The sequence below is a fragment of the Heterodontus francisci genome, chromosome 11, assembly GCF_036365525.1.
Source record: "Heterodontus francisci isolate sHetFra1 chromosome 11, sHetFra1.hap1, whole genome shotgun sequence".
Classification (NCBI taxonomy): Eukaryota; Metazoa; Chordata; class Chondrichthyes; order Heterodontiformes; family Heterodontidae; genus Heterodontus; species Heterodontus francisci.
The window spans coordinates 84,585,666-84,609,018 of NC_090381.1; the positions used below are offsets into that span (position 1 = coordinate 84,585,666).

At 41.1% G+C, this 23,353-nt stretch overlaps 1 protein-coding gene across 1 annotated transcript in view; it reads right to left on the minus strand.

The window, feature by feature from the left end:
- The window catches only part of psmd1 (proteasome 26S subunit, non-ATPase 1), a 149,936-nt gene that overhangs the window by 89,500 nt on the left and 37,083 nt on the right, over window positions 1–23,353 (minus strand). Inside the window, exons 14-16 of the mRNA XM_068042365.1 lie at window positions 22,170–22,366; window positions 21,090–21,185; window positions 18,724–18,788 (exon numbers count right to left, since the gene is read on the minus strand). Of these exons, the coding sequence (XP_067898466.1) occupies window positions 18,724–18,788; window positions 21,090–21,185; window positions 22,170–22,366 (358 nt within the window). The remainder of the gene's footprint in view (window positions 1–18,723; window positions 18,789–21,089; window positions 21,186–22,169; window positions 22,367–23,353) is intronic.

Genomic DNA, 23,353 nt, shown 5'->3' on the forward strand with positions numbered 1-23,353 from the left:
TCTCTACTCAGATTGTCTCTTTGGTTCTCTTATTTGCTTCATCACTTCCCCTCTGAACCCTCTATATTCAGCCTGGTTCTCAATTGTATTATCTACCTGACAAGGGTCATATGCACCCCTTTTCTGCTTCATTGTACTCTCCATCTCTTACGTCATCCAGGGAGCTCTGGATCTGTTTGCCCTGCCTTTCCCCCTCGTGGGAATGTAACTTGACTGTACCTGAACTATCTCCTCTTTAAAGGCAGCCCATTGTTCAGTTACAGTTTTGCGAGCCAATCTTTGATCACAATTTATTTGGGCCAGATCTGTTCTCACTCCACTGAAGTTGGCCCTCGCCCAATGAATTATTTTTATTATGGATTGCTCCAGGTCTTTTTCCATGGCCAACCTAAACCTTATGATGAGATGGTCACTGTCCCTTAAATGCTCTCCTACTGCCATGTGATTCACGTAACCAACCTCATTCCCCAGAATCAGATCCAGCAATGCCTCCTTCCTGGCTGGATTGGAAACATACTGATGTAGAAAATTGTCCTTAACACACTCTAGAAACTTTTGCCCCTTTCTGCCCTTTACACTATTGCTATCCCTGTCTATTAGAATAAAGTCCCCCATTATAATTACTCCATAATTCTTGCACCTCTCTGTAATTTCTTTCCCACTAGTTGGTGACCGAGAGAATATACACAGCAATGTAATGGTACCCCTTTTGTTTCTTATCTCTAACTAGATGGATTCTATCCTTGACTCCTCTCCGACATCATCTCTTTCCAGCTCTGTAATGTTCTCCTTAATCAATACTGCTACCCTTCTTCCCGTCCTTGTTCCTCAATCTTTCCTGAACACCTTGTATCCAAAGAATATTTAGTATCCAAGAATATTTAGTATCCAAGAATATTTAGTACCCAGTCCTTCCTCGAGCCAGATCTCCATTAGTGCCATGACATTATATTTCCACGTGGCTATCTGCGCCTACAACTCAACACCCTTATTTACCACACTCCGCACATTCATATACATGCACATTAAACCCAATTTAGATATCTTTTCATTCCCTCTTATTCTGATTCCATCTAATATCTTACTCTTTTCTACTTCAGTGCTATCTATCTCTCCCAATTCTCTCTGCATTTGTGTTTTACTCTTTAATATTGCCTTCTGGTTCCCACACCCCTGCCAAGTTAGCTTAAACCATCTGCAATAGCATTAGCAAATTGCCCCACATATCCCTATAAACAAAAACAACCTCAAAGTTTAAAAAAATGTATGCAATTACTGTCTTTTCAAAAGAGAAAGATTTTTTAACTGAATGTGGAGCAAAAACGGAAAGAAAAGCTTCCCATGATTGACGTGACAGCAGTTAAGCTGGAGGAACCCAATAATTGAAATTTATCTTCCAGCTAGACTTAAATTATTTGGAAAAACAAAATAAAATCTTAACCTTGTCCACTGAGGAAATGAAATATATGCTTGATAAACAACCTTGATTTTTGTTCTAATTACAAAATAAACTGCTGATGCTCAATAACAGGTGTTGTTTAGCTGTCTTGAGCGGTGAACATTGAGTTCTTACAGAAAATGAGCAGTTAATATTTTCATGTAAAGTTTGCCTGAAATAAAGCTTTAAAATTTCAACCTCCAGTTTATTTTAAAGTTGTTTGGAAGAGGCAAATAAATTCACAAATGTTTGCAGGATGAGGAGACACACAATTCTACTTGAACTCAGAATTTACTTATTCATACATGCTACAAAATTTTTCAAACTATCTATGCTGAAAATGCAATGGTGTGGCTGATAACTCTCTCGCTATTGTGAAGAAATATATTCAGGGAAGCCTGAGCATCATGACAAACTATTCAAATTACAGCATTAAAATACAGCTTTAATGCACAAGTTTAATATTGTGACATTTATTTTTTAATTTAAAACCTTATTTTGGATAATAGAAATCTTAGTTATTCAGAACAAAAAAAATCCTAACACATTGATTAATTTAATTGGTCCATTGTTTTTTTTCCATTTGTTGGTTCTCATGGAAGGCCACTCAGGATTGTTTTCATAAGCCTGTAGTAGTTTTGCACTGCTAGTTTTCTGACTACTTTAAGCTATATGGTTCCCACTTTATTAATTCTTACTTGTTGCATATACCACAGTTAAAGCCTTATGATGGGTTTGTGCAAGTGGCACTCAAACAAGTTACTGCTTGGGAATGTGACCCTGACCAAAAGTTAATGAGTGGCTATATTCATTTTTATTCAGTTCATGTTTCAGTCTGGACTTCCAGAGGCAAGATGCAGTCAAATTTTACACATGCTTTACCTAGTGTGGATGTAGCATTAATTTCATTTCTGCTCTGACCTGCAACAGTCTCTGATCAAGAATAAATGTAATTAAACCTCATTCTGCATAATAACTTGGCAAGTCTGTCGTTCAAATTTTTTTTTGGTCATAAGGGATGTAGGGGAAAAGCACATCAGATTTACTCAAAATACCAGTGCCTGATGGTAAATATAATTTTCCACAGCCCCTTCTTTTAAAATGGAATCTATCCTGGGGCCTTGTTCCAAACGTGGACAGTGATCGACATCAGTGTCGGACTATTGATTCCATCTGCTAGACAAGTTTATGTTTTCCCCCATCACTTGTTAAAAAAACTATAGACATTCATAATATGCAAACAAATTGCATCCTCTAATTTCAATTTGATTGCTTTCTAGTAGTTCTGCTTAAAACAATTTTCTGCTATGAATGACTATTTGAAAAGCTATAGCCTCTGGATATGGTTTGCAAGTCTTAATTATTTTTGGGAACATGAAAATTTTAAGAGGGCAGGAGAACAAGTGGTGGGAGATGGGGAAAAACAGTACCCTTTCTAAGAAATAAATGGACAGAATAATGGAATTCAATCCCAATGCACCAGTAAAAACTTTTACAATACAATTTAAAAGAAGAGATTTGACTTGTTCAAATCACTAAGTGGGGATCACGTTATTATGTAGAATAGACATTACTATTGTTTAGAAACAGTATACCCCTTCAACTCCATGAGAAATGTCACTGTCGCTGGTTACCATTAAATTGGGCTGAGCTGTTGTAATTGGAAGAGGAAAATTAAAATATCATTCTGTGATGCTCTATCGCAAGTTTGAACATTAAACATTTTAGAAATCCTAGCCATCATTATTTTACTTTTATTTATTTTTTATTTAGAGATACAGCACTGAAACAGGCCCTTCGGCCCACCGAGTCTGTGCCGACCATCAACCACCCATTTATACTAATCCTACACTAATTCCATATTCCTACCACATCCCCACCTGTCCCTATATTTCCCTACCACCTACCTATACTAGGGGCAATTTATAATGGCCAATTTACCTTATCAACCTGCAAATCTTTGGCATGTGGGAGGAAACTGGAGCACCTGGAGGAAACCCACGCAGACCCAGGGAGAACTTGCAAACTCCACACAGGCAGTACCCAGAATTGAACCTGGGTCGCTGGAGCTGTGAGGCTGCGGTGCTAACCACTGTGCCACTGTGCCGTCCCAAAATGAGGTCAGAACCCAACAAAGGGAAGACCATTTTAAGTGACATTGTGCAAATTAGAATTTTACTCATAGAAAATTAAACAAACATACATACATTTATACTTCCATTTAAAAAAAATGGAAATTGAGAGAGGGAAAAAAGGATGACATTATACTGATATCTTAGCAGATTTTTATCTGACTATGCTTCGATGCATAGTTGATCAGAATATTCTCTCTCCCTACTCCATCAACAACTTCAAGCACTACTATAATCTACTTAATAGGCAGTATGAAAATTCCTCGGATATTTACTTTTCAAAAGAGAGAAAAACAATGAGTGGCATATAATCATTAACAAGAGTCAAGCTATCAAGGTATTTCCTGTAAACAGAGATAATTATATGTCTGACCGCTACTGATCTATTAACATTAAATTCAATATTGGAGATCCTGTCACATCCAATTGTCTCTCAAACAACACAAATGGCTTGAGCATGTTCAAAGGTTCTATTTAAAGGATCAATGCAGTCTGAAAAATCAATCTACTAGAATCCTTCTAAACGCGAATATTGTTTTATACATTTAAGCTTATAAATACTTTCTTTCTAAGTAATCCTTTGATTGCTAAATTTAGATCCGCGGGTGTACAGCAAGAGGTTTTCAATACCTAGTAACTAAAGGAGGCTAAGTTCTAATGTTAGATTAATTTCAGCCCTCACTGGCCCAGTAATTTCTTTTACATTATGTTGGCTTATGATTCCATGCAGGCCAGTAGCCAAGTCATCTACATGACTATTCTTCACATATAGGCCTCAACAGTGTTGGTAAACAATTCAGCAATGGATAACAGAAGAGCAAACTCCAATTTTTTCTGTGCACAAATATTTTCTGCTTGGGTAACAATTAGCAGGAAGCTTAACTGCCTTTTCCAATCACTAACCTCCAATGACTGACGCCAACTATGGTACTCCCACTACCATTTCAGCCAAGACTGACTTGCCCAATGCAAAACAGAAGCCTCCCTGGTGTCTATTGCTCACTACCATATCATGTTTTGTTTTATTCATTTGTGGGATGTGGGCATCGCTGGTTAGGCCAGCATTTATTGCACATCCCGAATTGCCCTTGAGAAGGTGGTGGCGAGCTGCCGTCTTGAACTGCTGCAAACCTTGGGGTGTAGGTACACCGACAGTGCTGTTAGGAAGGGAGTTCCAGGATTTTGACCCAGCGACAGTGAAGGAACTGCGATATAGTTCCAAGTCAGGACGGTGTGTGGCTTGAAGGGGAACTTGCAGATGGCGGCGTTCCCATGTGTCTTCTGTCCTTGTCCTTCTAGGTGGTAGAGGTCGCAGATTTGGAAAGTGCTGTTGAAGGAGCCATGGAGAGTTGCTGCAGTGCATCTTGCAGATGGTACACACTGCTGCCAATGTGTGGTGGTGAAGGGAGTGAGTGAATGTTGAAGGTTGTGCATGGGGTGACAATCAAGTGGGTTGCTTTGTCCTCGATGGCGTCAAGCTTCTTGAATGTTGATGGGCTGCATCCATCCAGGCATGTGGAAAGTATTCCATCACACTTTCGACTTGTGCCTTGTAGATGGTGGCCAGGTACTGAGGACCCAGGAGGCAAGTTACTTGCTGCAGAATCCCTAGCCTCTGACCTGCTCTTGTAGCCACAGCATTTATGTGGCTGGTCCAGTTCAGTTTCTGGTCAATGGTAACTCTCAGGATGTGGATAGTGTGGGATTCAGCAATGGTAATGCCATTGAATATCAAGGGGAGATGGTCTTGTTTGAGATGGTCATTGCCTAGCACTTGTGTAGCGCGAATGTTACTTGCCACTTATCAGCCAAGCCTGGACGTTGTCCAGGTCTTGCTGCATCTGGACACAGGCCACTTCTGTATCTGAGGAGTCGCGAATGGCGAACATTGTGCAGTCATCAGCGAACATCCCCAGTTCTGACTTTATGATAGAGGGAAGGTCATTGATGAAGCAGCTGAAGATGGTTGGGCCGAGGACTCTGCCCTGAGGAAGTCCTGCAGTGATGGCCTGGGACTGAGATGAGATTTGATGTATATACCCCTAAACTGCTAACAGAAAGCATAACGTTATGTCCATTAAGTAGTTAAAACAAATGGTCTTATGGCTGAATATCTAGATCAGAACATAGATTACATTTTACAAAAACAAATTTTCTCTAGAACCAATACTTTTTATTTTTCACAAAAGGTCACCATAATGTTATCAGATAGTTTCCAATATTGCTTTTAAGTACCTGGTCTGTTAAGATTCCTGCATTGGTAATCATGTTGTACAAAAGTCATCACTGTTTTTCACTTTCATCAGGCATTTTGTACTTATTTTCCTTTGTGGATTGCCCATTTATTGCAGTAGAAAAGCTAAGGGCATTTATAATCTCAAAACTCCTTTGTGACTTACACGATACTGCCCTGATTTCTCTTAATAGGTCTCTTGGATAGTTACCCATCTCAAGAATGCAAAATATTCCAGAGAGCCTCCCTTTTTACCACCCAATGGAACAATGGGTTTTTTTTTTGAGGAAAAGATGTTTCAGGTACAGGCTAAAGACATTCCAACAAGGGTGAAAAGGTGGGGGAAACTACAAACAGGGCTCCTTCGATGATGAGGGAGATCGAGATTATGCTGAAACAAATAAAAGAGTACATGATGCAGGTCAGGTGAATTCTTCAAGTGAGAACCAGGCCAAATACAAAAACTTGAGAGGAGAGGTGAAGAGGAAAATAAGACTGGCAGAGAGAGAATGAGAACAGAATGGCAGTCAACATAAAAGGGAACCCAAAAATCTTCTATTGGCATGTAAATAGTAAGCAGATAGTAAGAAGTGGATTGGGGCCTATTAGGGACAAAGAGGCTAACATATCCTTAGAGGCACAAGGCTAGACTACTTAATGAGTATTTTGTATTGGTGTTTACTAAGGAAGAGGAATCAAACAAAACATTGGTAGAAGCAGAGAGAGAGTACAGACAATGGATAGGGTAAAAATTGAGAGGGGAGGTGGTACGGGAAAGGCTGGCTATGCTTAGGGTAGGTAAGCCACCCAGTCCGGATGGCTTGCATCTAAAGTTGCTAAAGGAAGTGGGGGTGGAGATAGCGGAAGGGCTTGCCATAATCTTCCCTAGATATGGGAGAGACGTGATACCCCCAGTCAAGAAAGGGTGCAAGGACAGTCCTAGCAACCAATGGTCTGTTAGTTTATCAGTGGTGGATATGGTTTTGGAATCAATAATCGGGGGGGAAAAAAAACCAGCACTTGGAGGGGTTTGAGTTAATTAAGGATAGCTTGTACAGATTTGTAAAAGGCAGACCATGCTCGATTAATCTAACTGAATTGTCTGATGAACAGAGAAGGTTGATGAAAGGAATGCGGTGGATGCTGTTGATAAGGATTTTTAAAGTGTTTGATGAAGTACCACATAAAAGGCTGGTTAACAAAACTGAGGCTCATGGAAAAGGAGAGTCAGTGTACAAACTGGATAAAAGATTAGCTGAAGGCAGAAAACAGCGAGTCTTGGTAAATGGCTGTTTTTATTTTAGACTGGAGGAAGGTAGACAGAGGTGTACCCCAAGGGTCAGCCCTGGGACCATTTTGTTTGCTATAGATAAATGACTTGGATCTTGGAATTTCTAAATATGCAGATGATATAAACTTTGAGGACTGGCAAACAGTGAGGATGATACGAACAGCCTGCGACAGGATTAGATAGGTTAGCAGAATGGTCAGACAAGTAGCAGATAGTTTTTAATACAGACAAGGGTGAGGTAATGCATTTTGGCAGCAGGGATAGGGTGAGGCAATATCGACAATGGCATAATTCTAAAGAGCGTGCAGGAACAGAGGGTCCCGAGGGTGCATCCAAACATATGAATTAGGAGGAGTAGGCCACTCGGCCCCAAGCCTGCTCCACCATTCAATAAGATCATGGCTGACCTGACTGTAACCTCGACTCCATATTCCCCTCTACCCCCGATAACCTTTCACCCCTTGCTTATCAAGAACCGATCTACCTCTGTCTTAAAAATATTCAAAGACTCAGCTTCCACCAGCTTTTGAGGAAGAGAGTTTCAAAGACTCACAACCTGCCAATTCCAGGCATTAGTCCAGTAAACCGTCTCTGAACGGCTTCCAACATCCTTCTTTAAATAAGGAGACCAATACTGTACACAGTACTCCAGATGTGGCCTCATCAAAGCCCTGTATAGCTGAAGCATAACCACCCTACTTTTGTATTAAATTCCCCTCGCAATAATTGATAACATTCTATTAGCTTTCCTAATTACTTGCTGTACCTGCATACTAACCCTTTGCGATTCATGCACTAGGACATCCAGATCCCTCTGCATCTCAGAGCTCTGCAATCTTTCATCATTTAGATAATATGCTTTTTCATTCTTCCTGCCAAAATGGACAATTTCACATCTTCCCACATTAGACTCCATTTGCCAGATCTTTGCCCACTCATGTAACCCATCTATATCCCTTTGTAGCCTCTTATATGTCCTCTTCACAACTTACTTTCCTACCTATCTTTGTGTCATCAGCAAAGTTAGCAACCATACCTTCGGTCCCTTCATCCAAGTCATTTCTATAAATTGTAAAAAGTTGAGGCCCCAGCACGGACACCTATGGCACACCAGAAAATGACCCATTTATGCCTACTGTTTCTTGTTAGCTAGTCAATCTTCTATCCATGTCAAAATGTTACCCCCTACACCATGAGCTTTTATTTTCCGCACTCTTTGATGTGACAGCTCATCAAATGCCTTCTGGAAATCTAAGTACAGTACATCCACCAGTTCCCCTTTATCCACAGCACCTGTTACTTCTTAAAAGAACTCCAATAAATTGGTTAAAACAGGATTTCCCTTTCACAAAACCATGTTGACTCTGTCTGATTACCTTGAATTTTCCAAATGCCCTGCTATACGTCTTTAATAATAGCTAACATTTTCCCTATGACAGATGTTAAGCTAACTGGCCTGTAGTTTCCTGCTTTCTGTCTCCCTCCCTTTTTGAATAAAGGAGTTACATTGGCTATTTCCCAATCTAATGCATGTGCATCAATCTTTGAAGGTGGCAGGACATATTGATAGTGGTTAGCAAAGCATATGGCATCTTTGGCTTCATAAATAGAAGCACTGAGTCTCAAAGCAGGGAAGTTATGCTGAACCTTTATAAAGCTTTGGTTCGGCCCCAACTGGAGTACTGCAACAAGTTCTGGTCACCACATGTTAGGAAGGATATGAGGGCCCTTGACAGGGTGCAGAAGAGATTTACCAGAATGGTTCCTGGGATAAGGGATTTTAGTTACAAGGTTAGGTAGATAAAGCTGGGGTAGTTCGCCTTGGAGCAAAGGAGACTGAGGGAAGATTTGATGGAGGTGTACAAGATTATCACAGGCTTAGATAAGTTAGAAAAGGAAAAACAATTCCCATTAACTTATGGTACAAATACTAGGGGACACAGATTGAAGGTTTTGTGCAAGAGATGCAGGGGGAATGAAAGGAAGAACTTTTTTTTAAAAACGCAGCAAGCGGTAATGCCCTGGAACTCGCTGGCCGGTAGGGTGGTGGAAGCTGAGACAATGATTTCAAAAGGAAATTGGATGGGCACTTGAAGAAAATAAGCTTGCAGGGCTACGGGGATCAAGCAGGGGAATGGGACGGACTGGACTGCTCCGCAAAGAGCTGACATAAACTTAATGGGTCGAATGGCCACCTTCTGTGCCTGTGCCATAAATGACAACCAAATGTTAAGTCTTACAATTTTATTCCTCGTATTCCAAAATAGAACTTTATTAGAGAGTAGAGAAAGTCGACCAGTGCACAATGTTGTAATATCAAGTTACTCCCTTATTTAAATTATGAGCATTTGCCTTTCACATAGCTTTTAAATTTATGAAGTTACTTTCAATAGAAATATTGTAGAGGCAGCCTATTTATTTTAAATGTCTGTCAATACTTTTAAATATTCCTTAGTGTACCAGGTTCATAACCTGAACAGTCGTTCTTTCAGAACTGGAGGAAAAAGGCTCATAGAGTTTAATTGTGTGAAAACTGTAAGGTACTTTGAATATTACCGTCACGTAGTCATTTAACACAGTGAGACTGTGTTAGTCACCATTTTCCATGCAGCATTTTTAGTTTTGGTTGCAGATAAAGAATGTATTTTTGAGATCCAATTTTATTTTTTCTGTGTTTTACATACCTAATGCTCGACATATTCTTCATAGAAGACAGCCAGGTGGCAATCTTCTCCTGAAACCCAAGCCAATGCTACTCTTGTGCCAGATGAAAAAACATCTCAAAGTACTTCATAAAGACATAATCAAAAAACAAACGCTACGTCTAAGGAGGTACTGGAGGAATAACAAAAGCTTGGCTTTAAGAGGGTCTTAAAAGGAGAAGGTAGAGAGACAGAGGTGTTTAGTAAGACAATTCCAGAACTTAGACCATAGGAGCCTGAAGGCATGGCCACCAATGGCGGCAGTGGTGGGGGTTGGCGGCACGTACAAGAGGCAGAGGGACAGTGTGTTCCCGAGGACATAATTGTGGGGATAGGAAAGGCAGTATGACTATTCCTCAGTTTTTCTCTCCCGTCCAGTTAAACTGTCCTCTTCGAAACAGATGGCAGCTAGGCTGAAGTCAGGAACACTGGAAAAACTAAAAAAGTATCCTACTGTTCCACGGCACAGCACAATAATTCTCCAACTATTACTGCACAACCGACTAGTAAAGGTTTCAAGTCTTCCTTCTGCAGTACTTTAAAATTTAATTTTTGTAATACACCAATTTTGTAACATTAGGCACTATGCATTTGGTGTCAACTTTTAAATTCTATAGATTTTCAGTCATATCATTTGTCTTTCACATGTGAAAACTTATGTTATATCCTGTTAATTTATGCACTTTGGAGAGATTTCTGTTGTTCAAATATTGCAAAATTCATACATACATACAAATTAGGAGCAGGAGTAGGCCACTTGGCCCCTCGAGCCTGCTCCACCATTCAATAGGTTCATGGCTGAACTGATTAGTCCACATTTCCACCTACACCTGAATCTTTCACTCCCTTGCTCATCAAGAATTTACCTCTGCCCTAAAAATATTCAAAGACTCTGCTTCCACCGCCTTTTGAGTTCCAAATACTCACGACCCTCAGAAAAAATTTCTGCCATCTGACATCCAATAATGGATGAGCATAAATTTCCTAAATATTGGTTGGACTGAAGTCATTGCCTTTGGTTCCTACCACAAACTCCATTTCCGGGACCCAGTTTCTACCCCAGCAATTGTCTGAAGCTGATCCAGACTATTCGCAACCTTGATGTTGTGTCTTATTCCAAGTTCAGCATCCAACCACACCTCCATCACAAAGACTGCCTACATCAACCACTATAACATGGCCGGACTCTGCCCCGGCCTCAGCTCATCTGCTGCTGAAACCCTCATCCATGCCTCTGTAGCACGGACTTGACCATTCCAATGCTCTTCTGGCCGGTCTCCCATCTCCCAAACATAAAATTGAGCTCATCCAAATCTCTGCTGCCCATATCTTAACTCGCCCCAAATCTTGTTCCCCCATCACCCTATGCTCACTGAGCTACATTGGCTCCCAGTACAACAACACCTCAAAATATCAAAATCCTCATCCTTGTTCTCAAGTTCTTCCATGGTCTTACCTCTCCCCATCTCTAAAACCTCCTCCAACCCTACAAGCCTTAAAGATCTTTGTGCTCCTCCAATTCTGGCCACTTCAGCATCCTCAGTTTTAATTGGCCTACCATTGGTGGCTGTGCTTTCAGGTGCCTGGGCCCTAAGCTCAGGAATTCCCTCACTAAACCTCTTCATAGAAACATAGAAAATAGGAGGAGTAGGCCATTCAGCCCTTCGAGCCTGCTCTGCCATTCATTATGATCATGACTGATTATCCAACTCAGTAACCTCTTCCTGCTTTGTCCCCATATCCTTTGATCCCTTTCACCCCAAGAGCTATATCTAAATCCTTCTTGAAAACATACAATGTTTTGGGCTCAACTGCTTTCTGTGGTAGCGAATTCCACAGGCTCACCACTCTCTGGGTGAAGTAATTTTTCCTCATCTCAGTCCTGAAAAGTTTACCCCGTATCCTTAGACTATGACTCCTGGTTCTGGACTCCCCCACCATCAGGAACATCCTTCCTGCATCTACCCTGTCGTCCTGTTAGAATTTTATAGGTTTCTATGAGATCCCCCCTCACTCTTCAGAACTCCAGCGAATATAATCCTAACCGACTCAATCTCTCCTCATACGTCAGTCCCACCATTCTTTTATCAATTGGTTTGTTGTGAAGTTTAACATTACCAGGGTAATGACTATTTTGGTAAAAATGAAATTAATTTGGTAAATTCCAAATTACCATCTGGTATTGGTTACCATTAAATGGTAAAGACCATTGGGTGGACCCTCTACTCAATGTTGCTGGATCAATAAGACCTCACAGGTATTTCAAGGAAAAGGGGCTAGACATTGGTCTGCCTAAATTGAAATTCAGAAGATGATGAGGGATACTTACGTATGTCAGTAAGGGAAGATTGATTTTGCAAAACAAGTGCGGTTACTAGAATGAAAGCTTGCATTCCAGGTCTAATCACACCAAAGGGATTCCAAAGAGTTTGAAACCTGGACCATTACATACACTTTATATTAAATACAGATTTATGTAGAAGGTAACTGAAATACTAGTCCAACCAAATAAACTACTTTAACACAGAACTCAAGATCTGTAGAACATTTTGAACATGGAAATGTTAGTGAACTCCAAGGGACTAAGTTTTGTTCAGTAAGTCGTTCTGGCCAAGACTACAAGTTTCAAAAATGCAACTAATGCAAAACAAACCAATTCACACTGCTAGGCCTCTTGAGTACTTCCATTCTAAGCAGATGCCACTCTACAATTAAAACAATTGAACACTTAAGCAGCGTTTGATTTGGATTTTCCAAAAATCTAAGTCACACAAAGAATATTTTCTCCAGTTTTTCACTCAAAACTTCCCCAATATAACTTGGAGCAATAAAGTGCCAGAAGATTTTGTATTTTTCTTTGGTGAGGTGAGAGATCTAAAGATAAAAATTGCACTACTAATAATCTCAAATTCCATCAAGAATACAGAAACTTGTGATGACAGAACATGTTGCGATTCTTTTAGCCTCAATCCTCTCCACCCAAAAACTGTTATAAGACAGAATCAGCTGGCACCTACCCTAGAACACTTGGACATTTATTATTTGGTACTCAGGTGGTCTTGAGTTACAGCTGGACTATGCAATAACAAATCAGATCAGACGCCATCTCCATACCCTCTATGGGAATTCAGGCAGACAGGAATGTAAACGATCACTAAACAAATTATTGCAGCTCATAACTCAGTTTTGAATCCATGAAGTCTAGCATTAGCAAAATTTAAAGAGGTAGGATCATCAAAAGGCTCCCTCCTTCAATAAATCATAATTAACCACAGTGAAAAAGCAATTGTTCACATGTAACACCGAAGACCTCACATCATGCATTAAAAATTCATTATCCAATAATTTGATGTTATCCATAAGATTGTTCTAGGTAATTTCAAAACATGTTGATTAAAATTAACATTTGCTGAATCAAACCTGGTCTGTAATTATTTTTACTTTGATAAGAAACTTGCAACTACTAACACTCATTAGTAAAACAAAGAGAAAAACAGCTTTATTCAGAAAGAACATTCAAAATTTCAAAAGCCCAGCTGATGCATTTAGTAGTTTTCTAATTCACTATCAACTAGTTATGATCACAGTTTAATATTTAAAAAGACCTAGGATCATCAACAATTCAACAACACACCAAACCTGGCTTGTCTCCCACATTCTACTCTCCGTAAACCTGAGGTCATCCAAAACTCAGCAGAACGGGACTTGTATGAGTTAAGACACGGACAGCAATCAGCTCTGGGTTCGCTGACCTACATTAGCTCTCAGTCAAGGAATGTCTTGATTTAAAAATTCTCATCCTTGTTTTCATGGCCTCACCCCTCCCTATCTCTGTCATCTCCTCCAGCTCCACAACCCTCCAAGAGTCATACTTAAGACTCTAATTTACTTGCAGATTGACTGTACCCAGAAGCGTTGTGTGGTTTCCATGCTGGCAGATTTACTGAGGATATGATCTTCTCCATATACCAGCAACAAGAGAAGTGTAGGGAATAGAGTATACTCCTTTACCTTACTTTTGCAGATCTCACTAAGCTATTTGATATGGTCAGCAGAACAGGGCTCTACAAAACTTTGGGAAAAATTGACTGCCCACTGAAGCTCCTCAGTCTCATCCGCTCCTTTCATGATGACATGCGCCGCCCTGTACAGTTTGATGACTTCACTACCGACAGTTTTGGAGTGAAGAATAGAGTGAAACAGGGTTATGTCCCAGCCTCCACTCTGTTTGGCATCTTCATCCATGCTCCTGACCTGTGCCTTCCCTGCAGATATGGAAGGAGTCTACTTGCACACGAGGTCAGGCAGCAAGCTCTACAACCTATCAAGGCTGAAAGCAAAGACAAATACACATGGGATCCTGGTCAGAGAACTCTCCTACGCTGATGTTACGCTAGTCACTCACACAGAAACTCAGCTACAAACTCATGGACTGTCGTTTCCGTGCCTGTAACTACTTCTCCTTGACTATAAGCATCAAGAAAACCATGGTCATGGGACAAGGTGCTGCATCTCTGCCCCTGATCACACGAAACACCCCCTCACTGGAAGTGGTTAGCAAATTCCACTACCTTGGGTCCACGGTGACAGACAATCTGTCCCTTGATGCAGAGCTTGATATACGCATAGGGAAAGCAGCTACTACCTTCGGCCAACTTGCAAAACGCGCATGGGACAAGCTGACCCTTAGGACCAAGCTGATGGTTTATAAGGCCTGTGTTCTCAGCACCTTGCTGCATGGCTGTGAAGCATGGATAACCTACAGCTACCAGGAAAAGCAGCTCAATATTTCCCATCTTTTCTGTCTGCGGAGCTTTATAGGTATATCCTGGCAGGACAAAATCACAAATGTGGCAATCCTCTCAAAGGCAGAGCTGCCAAGTGTGTTGGTACTAATTAAATAGATGTGGCTTTGGTGGATTGGACATGTCTGCAGGATGGAACATGGTCGCACACCCAAGGACCTTCTGTATGGTGAGAACCAGGGCCAGACGACCAGTGGAGTGCCCAAGGTTCTGCTTCAAGGATGCTTGCAAGTGTAACATGAAGGCCCAAAATGTCGACTACTGCACTTGGGAGCCATAAACTGGCGAAAGAGGGAAATGGCGACACATCCTATGGACTGGTGTGCACTACCACGATGACCAGTTGCTACAGCAGCTTGGCAAAACGCGCCAATGTGAAAAACAACTCACAGGGTCACTTGGCAGCTTCACGGGTAGCACTTGTGGCAGAATCTGCCTCTCAAGGATTGGCCGTTACAGCCATCAACAAAGATGCACCAAGAGAAGACACCCCACCTAAATGAAGTGTTTGCTGCATGTCCATCATCTTTCGTAGATGGAAGGATGCCAAACCATAAAATAAGCCAAGCAGCTACCACGTACAGTGGATACTTAATACTTGCCCACGATGATGTGCAGTGCCTCCTGTTTTAAATGGCCCTTGGTCAACCTATCAGGAGGTACCTCAAGTGAGATGCAAGAACTCTTCTCTCCCCATCCACCGATGTTCCCCTCCTCGCCAAAAAACCTATCAAGATTGGCAGCAGGACACTTGAAATGATGGCCAAATCAAGTCATTCAAGATTTTGAATGTTAGCCTAACTAGACAGTACAACATTCTAGACCTATGGCTGCTGGAGTGCCCGAATGAGTTCTGGTCTGGAAGGGCCATTAAATCTTACAAAAGTTTGGTAAATAAAGCATGGTCTGTGCGGTCCCCAGGAGTATTTTTCTAGAGAGGTTGGAGAGGAACTTTATAGATTTTTTTTCCCCCGTAACTGGGTTTATCCTTTTTTTTTTATAACTACTCCAAATAACATTCGAGCCACACAAGTGCCAGGCAATGACTATCTCAGACAAGAGAGAATCTAACCATCTCCCCAAAACATTCAATGGCATTACGGTCGCTGAATGCCTCACTATCAACATCCTGGGGGTTACCATTGACTAGAAACTGAACTGGAGTAGCCAAAGAAATACTGTGGCTATAAGAGGTCAGAGGCTAGGAATCATGTGATGAGTAACTCACCTCCTGACTCCCCAAAGCCTGTCCACCGTCTACAAGGCACAAATCAAGAGTGTGATGGAATACTCACCACTTATCAGGATGAGTCCAACAACTGTCAAGAAGCTCGATGCCATCCAGGACAAAGCAGCCCGCTTGATTGGCACCCCATCCACAGACATTCACTCCCTTCACCACCGATTCACAGTGGCAGCAGTGTGTACCATCTACAAGATGCACTGCAGCAACACACCCAGGCTCCTTAGACAGCACCTTCCAACCTCTACCACCTAGAAGGACAAGGACAGCAGATGCATAGGTAGATGCTGAGAGGATGCTTCCCCTCATGAGGGAGTCTAGAACTAGGGGCACAATTTCAAAATAAAGGCTCTCCCTTTTATGATAGAGATGAGGAGGAATTTCTTCTCAGAGGGTCGTTAATCTTTGGAATTCTCTACCCCAGAGAGCAGTAGAGACTAGATCATTGAATGTATTTCAGGGTGAGTTAGACAGATTTTGATCTACAAGGGAGTCAAAGGTTGCTTTGGGGGGGGGGGGCAGGTGGAGGAAGTGGGGAGGCATGCAGGTAAGTGGAGTTAGGGCTACAATCAGATCAGCCATGATCTTACATGAATGGAAGAGCAGACTCAAGAAGCCGAATGGCCTACTCCTGCACCTATTTCTTATGTTCACTCAAAGGATTGTGAAATCATTGATTGGTCCACCCTAGAGGATCGTGGATGCTCTATCGTGGAGTATATTCAAGGATGAGACACAGATTTTTGGTGTCTCAGGGAATCAAGGGATTTGGGGAGCAGTGAGGAAAGCGGAATTGAGGCAGAAAATCAGTCATGATTGTACTGGATGGCGGAGCAGGCTCTAGGGGCCATATGGCCTGCTCCTATTTCTTTTAAGAATAATATATTCAATGTCCAAGCGTCCACTGCTCTCTGCAGTAGACAATTTGAAGACTAACGACCTTCAGAGAAGAAATTCCTCCTCATCTCAGTCTTAAATGGAGACCCCTTACTTTGAAACAGAGCCCCTACTTCTAGACTCCCCCATTAGGGGAAACATCCTCTCAGCATCTACCCTGTCAAACCCCCTCAGAGTCTTATCTATTCCATTAAGATCGCCTCTCATTCTTCTAAACTCCAATGAGTACAGGCCCAAACTGCTCAACCTTTCCTCATAAGACAACCCCTTTATCCCAGGAATCAGCCGAGTGAAACTTCTCTGAACTGCTTCCACTGCAAGTATACCCCCCTCTTTAAGTAAGGAGACCAAAACTGCTTGCAGTAGGTGTAGCCTCACCAATGCCCTGTACAGTTGTAGCAAGACTTCCTTACGTTTATACCCATTCCCCTTGCAATAAATGCCAACATTCCATTTACCTTCCAAATCACTTGCTGTACCTGTATGCTAACTTTGTGATTCATGTACAAGGACAATCAGATCCCCCTGTACCACAGCATTCTGCAGTCTCTCCATTTAAATAATACTCTGTATTTCTATTCTTCCCGCCAATGTGGACAACCTCACATTACACTCCATCTGCCAATTTTTTGCCACTCACTTTACCTAGCTATATCCCTTTGCAAACACTTTGTGTCCTCCTCATAACTTGCTTTCCGACCTCTCTATATTGTCTGCAAATTCTGCTACAATTATCCAAGTTATTAATCCAGATTGTAAATAGTTGTGGCCCCAGCACTGATCCCTGTGGAACTCCACTAGTTACATTTTGTCAATACGAAAATGAACTATTCATCCGACTCGCTGTTTCTTGTTAGTCAATCCTCTACGCTTGCGAATATATTTGCACCATGACCTTTTATCTTGCACAGTGATCTTTTATGTGACACCTAATTGAATGCCTTTTGGAAATCCAAATGCACATCTATTGGTTCCCTTTTATCCACCTTGCTCGTTACATCCTCAAATTCGTCAACCAAGGTTTCCCTTTCATAAAACCATGAAGACTCTCCTTGATTGTATTATGATTTTCTAACTGTCCTGCTACTATTTCCTTTACAATGGAGTCCATCATTTTCCAATGACAGATGTTAGGCTAACTGCCTTATAGTTTCCCACTCTGTCGCCCTTCTTTCTTGAACAGAAGTGCTACATTTGCAATTTTCCAATGCACTGGGACCTTTGCAGAATCTAGGAAATTTTGGATCCACTATCACTGCAGCCACTTCTTTTAAGACCCTAGGATGCAGGCCATCAGGTCCAGGGGACTTCTCTGCCTTTAGTCCCATTAGCTCTCAGAGTACTTTTTCCTCTAATGACAGTTTCAAGTTCCTCCCTTTTGCCCCTTAAAATTTCTACTATTCTTGTGATGCTTTTAGTTTTTTCTACCAGTAAGATAGATACAAAATACCTGTCCAAAGTCTCTGCCATTTCCTCATTTCCCATTAAATTCCCATTCCCATCCTCTGAGGGACCAACGTTTTCTTTAGCTACTCTTCCTTTTTTAAAATATTGTTAGAAGCTCTTACAATCTGTTTTTATATTTCTTGCTCGTTTACTCTCATATTCTAATTTCTCTTTTTTTTGTTATCCTTTGCTGGTTTCTAAAATCTCCTCAATCTCGTTCTTTAAGCTGTGCAAAATATGTTGAAATAGTCCATGACAGTATGTCTGGGAAGAGAAATAGAAAGATGAATGTACAAAAAGGAATTTCATTAGTGAAAATGCTTGTGTATATGCATAATCAGTATTTGGGAATTATTTTCCACCAAGGCAGTATGACAGGTTAACATAGCTCCCCTAGTACAATACACATCAACTACCACAACCTTGTGGCAGAAGGAGGAATAGCTGCAGAACGTGGCAATGTATAAATCAAGCATTTTTGTTGTAATTTCAAACCACTATATTTAGCACCAAAACAATTCAACAGAAAAATATACCTGAATAAAATAAATCCAAGCGACTCTACTGCGGCACGTCTGACATCATCATTGACATCACTCACCTGAAAGAGCAAAGAAAACTCCTTAATCTTGAGGCATGTCTTTACCAATACCAAGCATCATTTTCTATGGAGTGATCATGTTAATAGAATCATAGAATCAGGGTGGTTACAACATAGGAGGCCATCGTTCCATTGTGCCAGAAATAAAATCACCAAGATATTTTCTATGTGCATGCATTAATTGGAAGCACAGTCAACCCCACATATATAACAAACTTCAGTTTGCTAGCATAAATCTTCACTGAATGCAGTTTGACTCTATTGTGTTTCACAAATTTAGCAGTCACCAGTTATATTTTGAATGGGTGTAAATGTTATGGTTAATGAGTTAGCACAATTATTGCAAAGGATTCAGAATCTGCTAATTCAAATGCATTTCAACTAAAGAACCTTGGCAGCTCTGTCCCACCAGCACCATATTATTTAAATGGCAACTCTGCTTCAAACACATATTTGCTCTCCTCCCCCAAACTGGAACTTCAGTATCTACCGCTCCCTCTGTCCTGATGCAATGGTTAGACGTCTTGACAATCATACTCTTGTCTCTAAGCCAGAAGGTTGGGGTTTCAAGCCCCATTCAACAGACTTGGGCACATAACCTAGGCTGACACAGGTACAGGAATGTAGGAAAGTTACACTGTTGGAGGTGTTGCCTTTTGGATGAAATGCAAAAGATTCAGTGGGACAATGATAAAATTAACCACCACCACAAACACAGATTATCTGGTCATTTATTCCATTTTGTGGGCCTTGTTATGTGAAAACTGGCTGCTTTGTTTGCTTACATAACAGTGACTGTACTGCAAAAGTAATTAATTGAATGCAAAACATTTTGAGATATCTTGAGCATCTGAAAAGGAACTGGATAAATGGAAGGTCTTTCCCTAAATTCCGGTGGGTGCTGCTCTGATTTCTGAAATCTAGAAATTTGCCACAAAATTCAGGTTTAACAGATGCAATTGTCCCAAACTGTACGTTAATACTATTTGCATATAATGCTGTAGGTAGATAATCCATGCACTACTAAAGATTACCAGTATTGTAGGTAATGTTGGGCATTTAAATCCGTACACTATGACAATGGGAAGCGGGGATTTGTTCAGCAAACACAGTACATGACTGTAGCTCTAGAAATCATCAAATATTATTTTATGCTGATTGATCTGTTTTTCTAAGAATGCAACTTCAAATTTAAAGCACAATATGTATGACTGCTTTTCACGGGAAAACGTATTTCTATTATATGATTGCGTTTTTATGCATATTACATAACTTTTACTTTCCACTGAACATCTGATCAATTTTGCCATGGTGCAAATTTATCAAATGTTTTGAATGAAGCAAGCTAAATGCCGCAATTAAAGTTAAAGCGATTTTGCCAGAAAAAATTCCTCAACTGTGTTCTTCTTACTTGTAAGCACTCAATTTTTTTTTTAAAAAGACCCTGACTATATTATTTTCCCCATACAGGCTATTACTATCAAGGATAACTTGCTTTGTAAATGGCTCCGGTCCAAAGCCAGTATACTGATAACACAAATAACTCTACCAAATACCCAGTGGATAAAGGTAATTCTCAATGCACCACTGAAACAACTGGATCAGAAAGCCAAAGTTTCATTCTTGGCTTGTGGTAACTTGAGTAATTGGGGTGCTAGCAATTGGCCTCAAGAGTCACCATGCTAGGGAAGGTGGCGGGTTGAAGAGAAAACAGACAGGGCTCAGTTACTGATTCCCTCTCCAGTGACTTCTGTTGAAAAGTGTATATGTCAGCTGAGGATAGGATCAAGTTTGGTGGTGATGCTGTCTACTCAGCGCCGTATTGAGGGAGGGCTGCACTTTGAGATGCTATCTTTGGGATGACACTTCAAACCCCTCTGTCCCCTCAGGTAGATGTAAAGATCCCATGGCACTATTTTAAATAGCTGGGGAGTTCTTCCAATATGCTGGCCAATACTTATCCCTCCAACATCATCAGTGCTGTTTATGGGATCTTGCTGTATGAAAATTGGCTGCATTTCCTACATTACAAAAGTACTTCATTAGCTGTAATGCACTTTGGGATGTCCTGAGGCTGTGAAAAGCACTATAGAGATGCAATTTCTTTTTCTTATAACTGCTCAATCTGTCTAGACTTACATATGGAGCATGGTCACTAGATGCTGGTGCTGTCTAGTAAGAGTCAGCACCTTCAAGAGGGGTGAAGTGGTGAAAAATGACAAATCATCCAACAGGTGACAGTAGAAGAAAATTACATGTTCAATCATATTTTGAGTTTCTTAAAATTTTAATATTTCTTACAGCAACATGCAGCAGTCTTCTGATCGCTTTATTATTCCCGGAACCACAATATGCCATTGCAACAGTGTACATTCCAGAACGTCTCAGAATGGGGTCCTGTACAGATCACAAGTGCCCAGAAAAGACTATGAAATACAAATATAATTAATGTATATACAACAGCATCTGAATAAAAAAATTGCAAGACTAAACTCTGTGGAAATTTGTAACCATTCTTGACCTACTGCAACATTTCCCATTCTTTAATCACCTGCAACTTTTCTAAACTATTTCTCAAACAGCAAGTGCAATTTAGGATCATTGAATTAAACTCCCTTGTCCTAAGCAGCTGAGCTCAGTCAACAATCGCTAGAGAACTGAATAGTTTTTGTAGCTTTTAACCTGTGTAACTATCATATTACTTCTTGAAAAACTACTTCTGATACATACTTGTGTATGCAACTAGAGGATGCATAAAACCATGGAGCAATTGAATGGTTTCTCTGAATCAACTGAAAGTACTCAATTGTAACTAAAATAATCTGGTATTTTACTTGATTAGTTTAGGGCCCCTTTGTGCATTTACAAAGAATGTTCCTCAGGAGATTAAAATAGGTGGAAAATAGCGTAAGATGGACTAGCTGGAACGTGGCCTGTGGAACAAGTGGGCTGAATCTATCAAGTTGGCTCTGCCCGTTAATTGCTTTGTATTTTAACTATTCTTATCACAATTGTTTGAAAGGAAAATTCATCTCTTCCCATTATTTGGAGAAAACTCAACTTTTTTGTTTAAAGACCCAATGTAAAAAAAAAAATGCTCGATTAGTAATGGTCACCATTAGCTACCACAAACTAATGGCCTCAAATCCAAACACGTACAGGATGATCATCCATTATTGACTTCCAGAGCTACTGAAGTGTTATTTTACCTAGACTTAAAACTTGTATTTCAAATGTTCAGAAAACAAGCTCCACACCATTGTAAATGCTATAATGCACAAGCCATGACAGCTCACTACATAGCTTTGTCAAACCTCAATACCAAAAACAAAAGAAATATGAAAAAATACTTGAAATAACAGTCCCGTTGTTTACCCTTACCTTATCTCTACAGAGACTCTCAATCAAAGCATCCGCTTCTTCCATTCTGCCATACATCACCATAGCAATGCCTACAGCCAAGCCACGAAGAATCTTTTCGTGCTGGGTTTCCTGAGCATAACCCACCATATCCTCAATTGCTTGGGCTGACTTTGATCCTAACATGACGAGTCCCAGCGCCAGACCAGCTGCCTCACCTGTAGAGGACAGGAAAATTAACATCGTAAAAGAAAGTCAGAACAGAAACATTGTTACTCTAATAATAGAGATGGGGAAAAAAATTCTCTCTCCCATCAGATAGAGTTTGTCTTAAAACTACCCACCACTGATGGGTCAACAGTTCTAAAATGTGTTTATGCATTGCCATGATCTAATTGTATGGTGAAGCAGGTTCGAAAGGCTGAATGGCCTACTCCTGCTTCGATGTTCCTAGAGAGAGAGAGCGAGAGAGCGAGAGAGAGAGGAGCCAGAACAGCCAGGGGACAAACAGGACTGGAGGTTTCAAAATGCGCGCCAAAACCCATGAGGGAGGGAGAGAGAGAGAGAGAGAGAGAGAGAGAGGAGCCAGAACAGCCCGAGGAGCAACAGGACCGGAGGTTTCAAAAAAGCGCGCCAGAAACGGGAAGGTAAGTTGAGCTATAAAGTACTTACCTCGTGATTCGGTGGACGCGGACACGGGGACTGCTGGGTAAGTGAACTTATATATTCGGGTAGTGGCTAAACCCGAAACACTACACGTGTAGTGTCTCCCACCCATCCTCCTCCTCCTCCTCTAACCAAAAAAAAAAGACTCTTGTGTGGAGGGTTTGGTAAGGTAAGGTTTTCCTTTATTTTTTTTTATTCGCTGTTGTCAATTTAGAGCAGAGGGGATGGATGCTCGGGCAGTTGCATGCTCCTCTTGCAGGATGTGGGAGGTAAGGGTCACCACTTGTGTCCCTGCTGACTTCACCTGCGAGAAGTGCACCCAACTCCAGCTCCTCACAGACCGCGTTAGGGAACTGGAGCTGGATGAACTTCGGATCATTCAGGAGGCTGAGGGGGTGATAGAGAGCAGTTATAGGGAAGTAGTGACACCTAAGTTACAGGATAAAGGTAGCTGGGTGACCGTCAGGGGAGGGAAAGGGAACAGGCGCACAGTGCAGGGATCCCTGGTGGCCATTCCCCTCAATAATAAGTATACCGTT